This window comes from Neodiprion lecontei, chromosome 2, assembly GCF_021901455.1.
Source record: "Neodiprion lecontei isolate iyNeoLeco1 chromosome 2, iyNeoLeco1.1, whole genome shotgun sequence".
NCBI lineage: Eukaryota > Metazoa > Arthropoda > Insecta > Hymenoptera > Diprionidae > Neodiprion > Neodiprion lecontei.
In genome coordinates, this window is record NC_060261.1 from 7,780,365 (window position 1) to 7,794,085 (window position 13,721).

Consider the following 13,721-nt stretch of genomic DNA (forward strand, 5'->3'; position numbering starts at 1 on the left):
AAACTGATTTTTACCGAAAGTATCGATCCCGTTGATTAATGGGACGACGTATAAGACGAGGGTAACAATTTCGACGAAAATAACCCGTCGAGCTTGTAACCTACCCGCGGGATAATTCTGCACGCTTCGAGTCACGTAACCGAATGCGTTCCATTTTATAAACCTTGCAGATAAATTACGTGCGTAATAAAAACGGCAGGCAATGCAGGCTGCAATTTATATTTTTTCTAATTATTGCTACGTTAACTGTTTAATGTTGTTGTTGGAAAACACAAAAAATAATGTATAATGTGTGTAATATTGTACAACTACACGCGAATATGATATATCAGGAGTAAAGTCATGTTTTAATCCTTTGAGTCAGAGTAACAAGTATTCTTATCGCATATTTTATATGCATTTTTTGTATATGGAACATTCCATGACATATAAATCAAGATTCTCATCGTCGATGTCTCAGGTTGGCTTTATAATTTTCTGTATGAAAGTAAATGACGCAAAACGCAATCGCGATTTTTTTCTGAAGTTTTCTTCCGCATATCGTTCGATTATAATTAGAAAGAGTTCTGATAAAACAATTTTTCTAACGAATTTCGCAGTGTTTTGAAATTTCTATTAACATGTCGAGGAGAATTTGACTCTCTTGAATGAATTCTCTCATTCAATAATTAATTACTGTAATCTTGTACCGCACTTTTTCAATTACAATCCATCAATTATTACATCGCACGTAATGTTATACATAATACCGGGACAAATGTGTGTAATAACGAATGTCAAATTTTTCTCTAAACGAACATATTCTCACCATAGAATGTCTTATTTCTGCATAATTTAAACGTAAATACGTATATTAACTGCACTAACGGTTAAAGCTGTTGAAGCGATGTTTAAAATTCCAGAACGCGTCGACGTGCAGCTTGCTGAAGAAGTTATATGACATAATAAGAGCTTCGTATGCATTTATATATATATAGATACGAGGGCTAATACCTACCGATATGAATATGTCGGCCGCGAGCGATTAATAAATCGATCCTAATGGGTAACGTGAGCCCTATCAATATTAATTTAGCGATTAATTACGTGGTCAATCTTTCACTCCCTGTACCTTTTTACACATTCAACCTTTTTCCCTTGAGTACTAAAATAACAAATGGCACGTTCCGTTTTGTACAATTCTCTCAGCTCCGAAACCAAATTAGATTTCCTTTTCAATTGCATTTATTACCGTTGATTATATTATAAAAAAAAAAAAACCCATTTTTTATTTTATTTAAAAAACACGAATAAAAGAAGAATGAAATCCAAAAATCTAACAGCGGAATCGCTGGTAAAGTGAATTTTTCTATTCTCCAAACAATATTTTGAACATCTATGCGACATCGATTTATGAAAACTGCACAGATCTTGTACTGAATACGTTTAAACCCTCGATAGATATTTAAATAAAATATGTTCGACTTGACAAGCGTGTAACGGAATTGAAATTTTCAGGAAAAGCAGAATCGAGAATGTAAAAAAAAAAAAACATATCCATTAATTATTTTTACCAACAATCCCGAGAAAATTTCAACTATCTTATAAAGAAGAAGTCAAAGTTTAACCAAAATTTGACCAAGTGTAACTAATTCTAATAAACTAAACGTGGGAACCTAACTATTTACACTTAAAAAATGGCTTTAGATGTGATTCAGAGCGCGACAGCAGCTGCATTGCTCCGTTCGCATTTTATCGCGTCTTACAACCGCAATTTTCAAGCCAATTTTTGTCTTAAGTCTTGGTACCACGTACTTCGATCTTACGATATATATAATAAGCGGCTTTCCTGCAAGAAGGAATCAGGCTCGGAAAGAACGAGAATTCTCTATCGCGGTTACACATTTTCGAATCCCTTCACAATTGGGGTGATTTTTTTTCTTCTTCCTTTCGCATTGCTTTTCTTTTTTCTTTTTTTTTTATATTCAAGTTAAACTCTCACCGGCTTAATTAGACGTCAATAGCCAACGTCTGAAGAGTTTATAAAAATGATTGATAAAAATAGTTGACGATATAATTTACCGACACGAAATGGCCAATGACCATCCGCAGTGGCGATGAACTCGGGGAAGCTACAATCAGAAGAAGATCAATGAGCTACAGATCGGATGCCGATCTTAATTCTTACGGTTCGACTCATTTGTCGATCTAACGATCATTCGTGCAACCAGCCATTGTACATATGTATATTATTGTATAATATTTTTTTTACACTTGATTATTTTTCGACCGCTACTCGAGTTCCGACGATCGGACTTTTTATGAAATTAAATACAGGAAGAGTTATTTCGTATTTCGAATTGACGGCTCCTCGTTCCGTTAGCTATTATTATACATTACGGTTGAATAATAGATGAAATATTGCAGATACTTTGATCCTGATTCGGGTGATTATTAAATGACGTAATCGAATTCGGCTAATTTTTTTTCGTACACTTTACACGCGTTGATGAAAAATTCATACGTTACTTACTTTATTTATCTTATTCCCTGAAAAAAAAAAGGGAATGAGAATTCACCTGTGCAACGGATCGTTCAACCTTGAAATAGCGGCAGATCTTTCAATACGATACTTATTCATAAAACTGAAAAACTTGCTCAATCTTGCATTGAATATCGAAAAAGAAGATTATACAATGACGTTGAGAAGTGTAGAAGAATCGAAACGTTTCGTGTGAGAAAGATAATCCAAGAAATTCGCGATCTATTAAAAAAGGCTGACCTGAGAATGTCTCTAATAATAATTACAGACTGCTGCGAGATAAAATATAACAAAAATCTCTCTCGATCAAGTTCTACTCCCAGATGCGATGAAAGGAGAGAACGCGAAATTAGCAAAACTAGGTAGCCATTAGGTGAGCTTTGAAGATCTGAGAATCGCGTGATACAGGTATAATAATAATAATAACAATTCACGGTTAATATGCATAAAATGCGGTTCGTCAGTTTCGAAATCTAGGTTTAGAGAATGATACGTTTTCATTTGCAGATAAAAAGATACGGTATCGTTACACGAAGAACAGGGCTAATGAACGAGTTACAAGAGATTAAACGAGATGACGAGTAAGAGAGATCGAACCAGTTGCGTACCCACACTTTTCTGCGAGCAAAGCAAAGTCCTATTTCACGCCGACGCGACATCGTATCTACCGGTCTGTACTTACCCCCGATACATGTATATATATACATCATGCATATTATATGGGGCATTCCATGCCACCTGAACCCAAATATCACCCTCAATTTTTTTCATTTTATTCTCCTTTTGGCGCAACACGTGTCGCAAGGCATCGCACATAAACAAATCACGTAACAAGAAAAAAAAAAACACGATTTAGCGAGTTTCATATTGCACAAAAATTTATTTCACGATAATCGCTCGATTAGCGAGAACACTATTTATTATGTGAATATTCATTTTTGAGAAAAATTTACGCGGTGAATTCTTCGCGAAGAAAGAAAAAAAATTCGAATCATTCGGCGCAAGTTTCATCAAAAAATTAATTACGATTAACGACTCGATCGTCCAGAGTTCGATATGGTATGGAATGCCCCATATGTGCATATATGTGATTATGTGTAGTCGGACCGCGTATACAAGGAAGAAGATGTAAGGATAAAAAGTGGCCGGTTAGTAATTACAAATTCAGACACGGTCCATAAAAGGCATTTGTTTATCTTGTTACCTTTCTATCCGTGACTCGTAATAAGCCGCCAAGGAATTTGTCGGATCAACGAAGTAGAGAAGAATAAGGAAAAGAAGAAGAAGAAGAAAAGTAGAGTTGTTTTAACAACGTGTACCATTGTGTTTTTCGTCCAGTATCCGTGTAATTGAAAAAGTTTGCAAAATGGCAGATGAGTCTGTTGAACCTCTGTTTCTATCTGCGAATTTGCAGAAAATTTTCTACCACGGTGTAACAACTACTACGGTTCCCTGGTTCGCAGGTGAAATCGGAAAAAATCTATCCAGATCGGACAGCCACATCCGGGTTAATGATAAGACGAGGCTTGACTAATTAGGAAGCAGGTAACGAGCTCAGTTACATGTAAAAAACTGTACAAAGGTGCGCTTAATTCTTTAGCTGGAAATCAGACTCAGTATCCACGACAATCACACCTGCCGTTGGGAAAAGACGCTCGTTTTATCAAAATTCTATACAATTTTTGTAATACATAAGCCGTGCTATTGTAACGATTTTTTGACGTTCGATTAACAGTGAAATTCATCAACGGTATTTTGAATTGTAATTTTGAATAAATTTCTCAAAAAATTATCTTCTTCTCGACAAACAGACGAGGAAACCATCGAACCTGAATGAAATTTTTTGAAACTGAGAATACAACATCGACTAAATTGCGAATTCCTTGATGATAAGATGTAAGATTCCGCTGCGTTGGATTGCAATTGTAGCGAATCAATTTATAGACAAATCAAATGTATCTATCAATCTTATTGTGTGAACCTTTTCCACGAATTTTGAGGAAGCCAGCTCATTTTTGGAGAGCGTTCGACGATCGATTTTTCTAACATCTTAGTGGAATATACAGGAATTTCCAAAAAATTCATACCAAAAGCTCCTCAGAAATGTTTGGTTATTGATTTTCAAGAATATTATTTCATGCTCCGTTTGTTTAGATGTCAGGAGTGAATCGGGTTAGATGCAGAGCATATAACAGTTAGGTATGTACCTGAGAGTTCGCGAAGATCGCGACAGAGACTAACGTGAAAGTGTATTAGTTACAAAAAGACAGCGAATTATGCACGTAAAACATTTCGACCGGTAAATCAATAGTTCGTTTGAAAGTTGTCGCCAGTACGAAAATCAATTTGCATGCAAAGTAGGTGAACGTATAAAATTTTTGCTCCATCTTTGAGCAAGAAAGAAACCACATTCTTGCCAATCCGCAATTTCGGGTAGCGTGGAACCGCAAAAAAGTAACAAACGAATTAACCGACTGATTCGCACGTAGACTTGTAATTATATACACTGTGTATATTGGCTTGTGTTCTAAAAACTTCGGGAGTCTAAGCACAATATTGCTTACCGAGTTTAGGCAAACCGTATTCAAATCATTCTGATCGGCATTATTTTTACTTCAATGATGCATGCAGTTCTAATCGGTAAATTGAATATCTCAATTACATTTGGCGCTGCTGAAAATCTCACGTAAACCCCGATGAAGGATACAAAAAACTTGATTGAAACGCGTGAAGAAATATGCGCTGACATTTTGTATGCTTCTGTGTGATCTAGTGTGTTCTTTTGTCTCTCATTCCCAACGGTTAGAATCTGTGAGTGGTTTAAATCAGGGGTTAATTTTAACTCGTTGGGAACAAATTGATGAAACACAGATACTAATATATTTAGTTTGAGAATTATATTACGCTAAGAAAGGCATCAACTTATGGTAAACTTTGGTTCAATAGAAAGCTCCTAAGTGCAAAGAACCCACAATGCGGTAAGCAAGTGTAATGCCAGTCGGTAAGCGTCCGTAACGCGAATGCACAGTTGCTTATCGTCGGGGTCGCAAAGCTTTGTCAGGTATGTCGCGTCAGCTCGGCAATCGGTAAAAGCTTATACAGGCTTGTCGACACGAAGAGCATTGACACAACAGTCTCAGAAACGCGAAGTATCAAGTCCACGCGTAAAAGATACGGTCGTCAGTGGTTACGACATTCGTGATGTCTTTTGAAAATGTATGTTGTTATTACATACAGGCAATAACAAATGGAAAGAAGAATGAAATTCATGTAAAAAGAGTTAGCGTGTGTCCAGTGCCACCATTAGATACCCAAATTTCGTACGCCATGTTTTTATATAATATTTTTCCCTTGCCGGCCGAATTCTTCTTTGATTTCGTTGTAGTTTGAAGTTTTTAATTTGTAGAAATCCGTTAAGTCGGAACATTACGAGTGGTTCCAAGTTATGTTTGGTCAAAATATTTCAGCGACGTGTTCGTAACAGGATTTCGAAAGAAATATGAATAATATGAAATTTATTCGACAAATATATCTGATTATTGATCAAACTAGAAACTACATCTATAGCTTAAATTCCTGATCCACTCAGTTCAGCAGCTTTACAAGTTAAAATAAATTATTCAGTACAACAAGCTTAACGAAAGAAGTCAGTAATGAATATTGACAAGGATACCTGACATCGGTATCAGTTCTATCAAAGCTGCTCACATTTTTTTTAAATATTCGCATGAGTCACAAGTCGTAAATTACCATATTCCTTACTGATTCATATCTTTAATCAGGCTTGTGTACGAACAAACTCATTATATAATCACTCACTAACGCTGTTTGTATCACTGAACGTGTGCGAGTCACTATTTCGTGTCGTTTAATCGCTGTCATGAACAATGAACAGTACATATTTTTCATGAAATACAATATCGTGTTTCGATACGTTTTATAACAACAGGTTGAGGAACTCTATTCCGGAATCGAACTTCTTTCGCAAAATCCAACGAGATTGTTATTGACTTGACTCAAATTAACACTTAGACTAGATGTGACGATTTCGAAAATTGCTTACATTTTGCTGCCACGTCCAAGGGCCAGAGTAAGCGCAAAAATAGAGGTGAATGCAATGCCAACTCTGCTAGTGCAGCGGATCGACGAAAAATCAACTATCTATAATATAACACATCAGCGATACCTGGACTCACCGAGTGCTGGACACCTGCAGAATGACAGCCCACTTCGTTTTCCTGCATTCACTGTCACATTCCGTTGTCCATGAAGGCTGCATGACGTCCAAGGGTGCGTTCCGAAAATAACTGGCAGCGCTAAAAACTCCGTAGGACACAGGCCCAGCTGCTCACGAACTCGGCAGTGCGAAAGAAATAAATGATTGTTTAAAACAGTGGAAGCTAATATCGGAACGGGCGCCAACCACTTCATACGTTCTTGAGACGTGAAGAGATGGCTCGTTTGCATGATTTAATCCATCAACATAGAGCATGGACTGCCAGAGCAGGCCAAAAACGTATCCGCCGAATAGAAAGAGATATAAGCAGTTCGGGCCTATTTATGTCCTTGTTCAAGCTATATCGATAATATATTTAACCAATAGCGGTCTTGCTTGAGCTATGTCGATGGGATATTCAGTCAATATCGATCTTAGAAAAGACAGCAATTAGCGCTAACGATGCTGTATCTCGCTTGCACAGCGGCGGACATATTTTGTGCATTGCTAAGGTAGGGAACACGCGATCCATTCTCTATGTGATGATACGACCATGTTAACAAATGATGTTGTTGCAGCAAGAATAATTAAAAACAAAATTGATTACAAAATTTTGAAATGGTCACCATTTTACAAGCGCTCCTTCATACGCGACGAATAAACCGATCGTATCATTATTACACAATAATATTCAAAACACCTAAACTAATGTTGGTAACAGAAGTTACGTCGGAAATACTGCGAATGTGAACTGAAGTATTTCCAACGTAAGTTTTGTTACCAGCATCAAAATTAATTTCTGCTACAATCCTCATATTTATCAACAGGCCCTAACAGAAAAGCGGAATCTAAAAAAAAGGCTTCTTCTGAACCGTCCTATTGTATCTTACAGGTGGAAGAATATTATTTTTCTGCTTTTTCCTATAAAAAGAAGCATTGTAATCAATTTCGTTGAGTTGTCTCGTGGAATCTAGGCGGAAGACAATATTCTTTGATTTTCGTATGTTTCAATTAATGTGTACGATAAGTTTCGCGTATTCAACTATACATTTTTCTGTTCATGTTTTACTGTAATTTTAATTCTACCGTAACCTCTCGTCGCGAGGGTGTGTTGAAAGGCGTTTATATTATTATTATATGTTACACGGATAACTCAAACAAAAAGAAAATGAAGCTCGCGAAAATTGTGTAATGAAATCTGTCGCTACCTCCCGGACTAAATCGCTCGATCACTCGATCATTCGATTACTGGATACCACGCTATCACTCGATAATTCGAAGGATGACGCCGATTTTGTTCAAATAAAATTCCCTGACTTTTCCGGTCAAAAAATTCAGAATTCCTTGGCGTGTTCCCACGAAACTTGAGTAATGTTGGCAGCTTTTACGACAAAAAGCTCCAGAAGTTGTTCACCTTGAATATATAAATTTGAACCTAAAAAACACATAGTTTTACTTCGTTTCGCACGTATAATTAGAATTTAAACAACACCATTTCCGACACTTAGCTTAACTGAATTTACGAAGCGTGGTTGAAGTTTTAAAACAATTTATAAAAAAAAGTGCGTTTTCCCCTATAGTTCATCATAATTTCCTGACTATTCCCGGTTTTCCCGGTCTGTCGTCACCCTGATTATCAATCATCGCGCCAAAGGCGCGTCTGATTCCCATGATTAATCTACGCGCAAAAAGGCGCGACCGATTAATCTGTCAAAAAACCTTAAATATCTAGGACTTGTCGCAAAATTCTATGGAAACCCAATTCGCATCTGCGTCTTTTTGAATCCGACACATTGCGATGCGAATTGTTCTTCTGAGACGCGAGTCAAGTCCGGGAGGGAGGTTGGAGGGCATGCATTATTGTGTGGCGTGACGGTCGGCGGTCCTCTTCGACGCGAAGTCTTCGAGCTCAGCATCTCTCCCCACCTAGCGTACCACGGAACGCGATAGATGGTCCAAAGATGCGTTTGCCCATTCAGACGATCACAGAGATAAATTGAATGAAGTAATTATCGATAATGACTAAATAATTAAATTGAATAACGACTGGAAAATGATTGCAGAGCGGTAAGAAATGGGTAATTGAACCTCGTTAAAATTTAAAAGCTTACTAATAGTTTGGAGACTCTTCTACCAAGTCTTTCACGTGCTTTTGGAGAAAAATCACTGTGATCATTTGACGCTGTGGATTACAAAAGTTAGTAACATCGCGACCTTCCTACCCTTGCCTGATTCCCAACGAAACCACCCAACGGAAATGTTGACAAGAGATTCACACATACATGCATAAACCCCGCGACGGATCCCAAAACGACCACCTACCTACCCGATTACCTATATTCGCTCTAAACGATTCTCCATTCTTTCCAACACAAATTATTCTTCCTCATTTGCGCCGTGGTCACTGTGACTTACTTTTTCGTTGGTTACCTGTCGGGAGCAAAATGTTTTTGTACCGTAGTCAGCGAAAGTACTATTTTAGTGATTGCTGGCTGACTATCGGTACATCAACCTTTTGTAAGATAGATTAAAAACATCCTGTATGCCGATCAGCATTTTTCTAAGCGAGCTAAGCCTGTAGTTGTGGATAATTGCTGAGTATTAAGAAATTGAAAATGATTCGAGATATATCATGCAAGTTGATTATGTTACGTTCAGCTAGACTTTGAAATGTTATCGATTAAACAATCGTGGAAATATGTTTAAACCTCAGGTGTACTCACCACTTAAACGACGTCATTTGAAAATTCAAACATCGGTAGGCAATTATATCTGTAGCTATGCACTACTTGTTTTCGCGAATGTCGAGTAAGTGATGGTAACCTGTCGCGATGCTCATTACACTTTCAGCAACGTGCAAAATTTCTAACTTTGAGTCACTGTGGTAAAATAGGTCAACTGCAGAAAAAAAAATGATCTAACATAAAGTAAAGCATCGTTGCGATCATGAATGAGCCTATCCATGCAGCTAAGAAATCGAAGATTCGTGTAACAATTGTTACCGCCACGCCACGTGACAGAGGAGTCCCAGGGAAATACCCGTAACCCAACACATGCAAACTCACCAACGTTGCTGAGTAATGGAGAAGTTACTCAGATGTCTCTGCGTAACTCTGAAAAGGCGAAAAAGGAAGCTCGAATTAATAACAAACTGGATTTTCAGTTCTCAGATAAATTATTGTTATTGTCAGCTTCTATATTTATTCACCTCATGTTACGCAATAACCAAAATTAGGTTTCAAATAAACCATACCGAATTATCAAACAATAATTAAGATAAGTTTTCTTACCTCCTCCGGGTTGCTCCACACCTTACATGCATATGTAGTAGTTCTCGTCGCATCTCAGATTTTATGGTGGTTGGACACACTTATCACACTTGAATAAGAATATAATAAAATATTACTCGCACAATGTACTTGGATCAGACTTCATGTCACTACAGATTGTCTGTAGTTTGCTTGTATGATATTTCAGGGATTTCTGAATTATTTGTAAATGAACTGCAGAAATGAATACTAGAGGGTTAATAAAACAAGCACAGATAACGAATAAATGCCTAAAATTAGTGAGCAGCTAAAATCATTTACGATCAAAAGGGACATTGTAATTAAAAATCATATCAAATATGTATGTACCTTTCAGTTCTATTCACTGCATAGCGGGTGGTTTAATTTTTAGTTTGTTGTCAGAGATCGATTGATTGGGTTATGTCATTTGGATCATCGCTGAATGTGGTCGATAGTGCAGTAATGTAGTGTACCCCTGTAAAAAAGTAAGAAAAAGCAATATTTTATTAGTATTTCTTTTGCAAAATTAGCATATAAGACGTTGAAAAATTTCTATTATTTTCTTTAAATGTAATGAAGAACTTTTGACCTGTTCAGCTTCTGCATTTTCTTTTCCAACATTATATCACCAGGGTCACTTAATGAAGATACTCGTTAACCTCGATCATTTTTGCAGTAGTTCAATTCTGTAATCAAGTAAAACAACAAAATTTTATTAATATTTGATTTAATTCGACAACCATTTACTCAATGTTTAAACACATGCAATTTTGGTTTTATGCCAAACTTTGGAACATCTTATCGATTACATTAACAAGTGAGAAATGATTGTTTTATACCTGTCGTTTATATGCAATAAATTCATCAGTTCCGCTACCCAGTGATATCTTCCAAGGTTTATTGACAGGACCTTTAAACCTAGGTGATCAATATGCCAATCAACGTTGTTGCAGTTTCTTTCTGCAATCAGGTAACATAACACAATATTTTGTTAATACTTAATGTAACTTTAATAACGATTTAAACAGCATTCAAAATTTACCATTATTGTCCAAAACATAACAGGTATGAGGAGTCAATAATAGTTGACGATTTAGGTTCACACGAAATTTCGAAACGATTAGTAACGCCGTGATGCGTTAGATTTTGTTACATGGTAATAAAGGATTACGAAATCGAGGATCCCTCTACCGATAGATCTCCAGAAAGAAATTGGGAAAAAAAAGATGTAACCGCTTACAGTTTTGTGTTACGTACGAAACAATGCCAAAATCAACTACGCAGTAACATTAGTTTCATTTCACAAACGTGTGTCCACGTGAAAGACGCGATCTGTGAATCGAAATCAGAGACACAACTTACACAAAGGTCACCTTCCGCAAGACCCGTGTTTTCAGAATGTTAGAAAGAAAAACAAAGTGGAAGTTTATCGGAGCATTTTCTTGTCACAATGCAGCGTAATAATTACACTAGATTCAAAGCCCATTAGCAATTGTTTGTGTCGTAGTAACCTAAACGGACCGAGTTAAACTTGCTAAGAATGCAACTACGCACTTACCGAAAGTCAGCCGCGTAAACAAAAACAAACGACACGCGACGCAAAGACAATCGACAATCGAAATCGCTAAAACCTGAAGTTGCAGAATAGAATGAAAATTGAAACAACAAACTCACCTTTGATGTTGCAGGCTGTTTCTATTTCAGAAACTTGGTTCTCTCACGGGCCAAACGCTGCATGCCATTTATATATTATTCACAATATGTTTCGTGGGAATTCGCTAATCGAATCACGTTACACAGCTATTTTTTTAAACCATAAGGTATCGGTGGATGGCCATGTTCCGAATACAAAGCCTGCACACGGAGATCTGAATTCTCGACTTACGGCTTACGTGGTTTCACTACGTCTGCTCGGAACCGATTGACGCCGCGCTGCGCTCGGACCAAGTTACAACCGGTCGGAAACGCCATGCGGGCTGTCCAGAACGCGGCTATATTATCAAATAATTGCCGTTGCACACGGCGTCAGGCGTCAATTGAAATTTTCTGGCGACTTCCAGTCGAATAAAATTCGTTGACCGAAGATGTATTTAGTAAATCCCGAGGGTCCAATTATTGGAAAAAGAGTCCCGCAAAACGATTCTGAGACGAAGAATTTCCGAGCTCGGTAAATCGCAAACAAAGGAATAATACAGTCGAAATTTGGCCGATTTTGAAAAATACTCTAATCAATTCTTTGATGCACTGTATCGACGTAATTTTTCGAGAGGAATCGATTGCGCGCAGTCCAGAAAATCATCGGCTACTTCATCTCGCTTCTTCATTTCCTCCATTGTTTCACACTTCTTATTAACAATTCTACATTTCTAAATTCCTCGAATAAATATATAATTGAGATCCACTGACCTAGCCACGTGGGTTTGGGCCTGCGACATTTTGCCTCGTCAATTTGACGCCCGCGAAAATAAGGTGAACATCCAGCCTCAACTCGCTCTTTTCTCCCTAGTTCGCTTCGCCAGATGGCAGCCCTCGGAAATCGTCGTGTGTGTCCGTCGTTTCTACGCGACGACGATTTCGAATGAAAAGCATCATCATTCGATATACGATAACTTACCACATACTTTCAGAATATTTTATTTTTGAAATGACAATCAATTTTTTTCAGTTGTTCGGCGTCACCTGCCGAAGTCGGAAATCAGATCAACATGCTGAAAACGATTTTATAAATTAAAATTGAGATGAATGTTCCCCTTTATTGTAACCTTCTACATGACCACCTGTCATTTGTTTTACCGTTTGACAGCTCCGCGGTCATATTCACTCCGAATCGATTGACGCTGCGAACGCTCTATGATAATGGCAACAGAAAAGGACTTGATCAATGGTGAAACACGAAAAAATTTATTTCTATATTAAAGTATTATAGGTCTAACGAATATGTCTCCATACTATCATAGCTCCTGGCATTCTTCCACTGACGCTACACTACTTCTATGTCATTAAATATTATTTTTTTTTCTAGCTGTGAGAGATTCTCTGGAGGCTGACGGCAAGCTGGGAAGCATGAAGGCAGAAATGCGCACAGAAGTAATGAAGCTTCTGGATGGGTCAAGCAAAAATCAAAAATCCACCCGTCCGCATCCTCCGCACGATATTTTGGTCCTTAATGAATTAATTCGCGAATACCTGGATTGGATTGGCTATAAGTACACTTCGACGGTATTGATGGCAGGTAAATTTATGCATGTTTTGATATTTGGAAAATAAATCGCAACCACTGCTCTTTATCCACGCTACTAAAACTTGAAAGAAAAATCTAATTTGAGAATTATTTTTACTCTAATGTTACAGAATGTCAGCTCCCAAAGCAGCCAATAGAGCGGACTTTCTTAGCACAAGATTTGGGAGTAAAGGAGAACGACAAGACGAAGAGTTCACCTTTGCTGATTAGTCTTGTGGAGACCTTTAAGACTCTCAAGAATACTTGAGACCTTTTGAATTTACTTGAGATATGAAACCGTGCTATATTTTCTTATTGTGTATTTATAATCATTTTATAATAAAAGTGGTATTTCCCAATCGCATGGCAATTGATGTAGTATTTTAGGATTACCTCCTTATCTTTCAACTATTTAAACAAGTGTAGTTATGCAAGATCGGGAAGTCTTACTTACGAGTACAATAGAATTCACTT

General features: G+C 37.3%; 1 protein-coding gene and 1 long non-coding RNA gene across 2 annotated transcripts; one reads left to right on the top strand and one right to left on the bottom strand.

Annotated features, from left to right (window-relative positions):
* Positions 1–10,064: 10,064 nt before the first annotated feature.
* Positions 10,065–10,702, bottom strand: LOC124292709. Its single transcript, XR_006902606.1, has 3 exons — positions 10,617–10,702; positions 10,376–10,502; positions 10,065–10,115 (listed from the first exon to the last, which is right to left on the bottom strand). It is a non-coding gene; the product is annotated as an uncharacterized LOC124292709 (long non-coding RNA).
* A 1,844-nt stretch (positions 10,703–12,546) lies between these two features.
* Positions 12,547–13,617, top strand: LOC107222050 (centrosomal protein 20). Its single transcript, XM_015661260.2, has 3 exons — positions 12,547–12,911; positions 13,050–13,259; positions 13,379–13,617. The coding sequence occupies exons 1-3, from the start codon at positions 12,878–12,880 to the stop codon at positions 13,513–13,515; spliced, it is 381 nt and encodes a 126-aa protein (XP_015516746.1). The 5' UTR covers positions 12,547–12,877; the 3' UTR covers positions 13,516–13,617.
* The last annotated feature ends 104 nt before the right edge of the window (positions 13,618–13,721 follow it).

Excerpts from the sequence above, each read along its gene's own strand:
- LOC107222050 (XM_015661260.2), top strand. The coding sequence starts at position 12,878 with ATGATAATGGCAACAGAAAAGGACTTGATCAATG. Across the intron at positions 12,912-13,049 it reads AGAAAAGGACTTGATCAATG|CTGTGAGAGATTCTCTGGAG; the intron begins GTGAAACACGAA and ends TTTTTTTTCTAG. Across the intron at positions 13,260-13,378 it reads TTCGACGGTATTGATGGCAG|AATGTCAGCTCCCAAAGCAG; the intron begins GTAAATTTATGC and ends CTAATGTTACAG.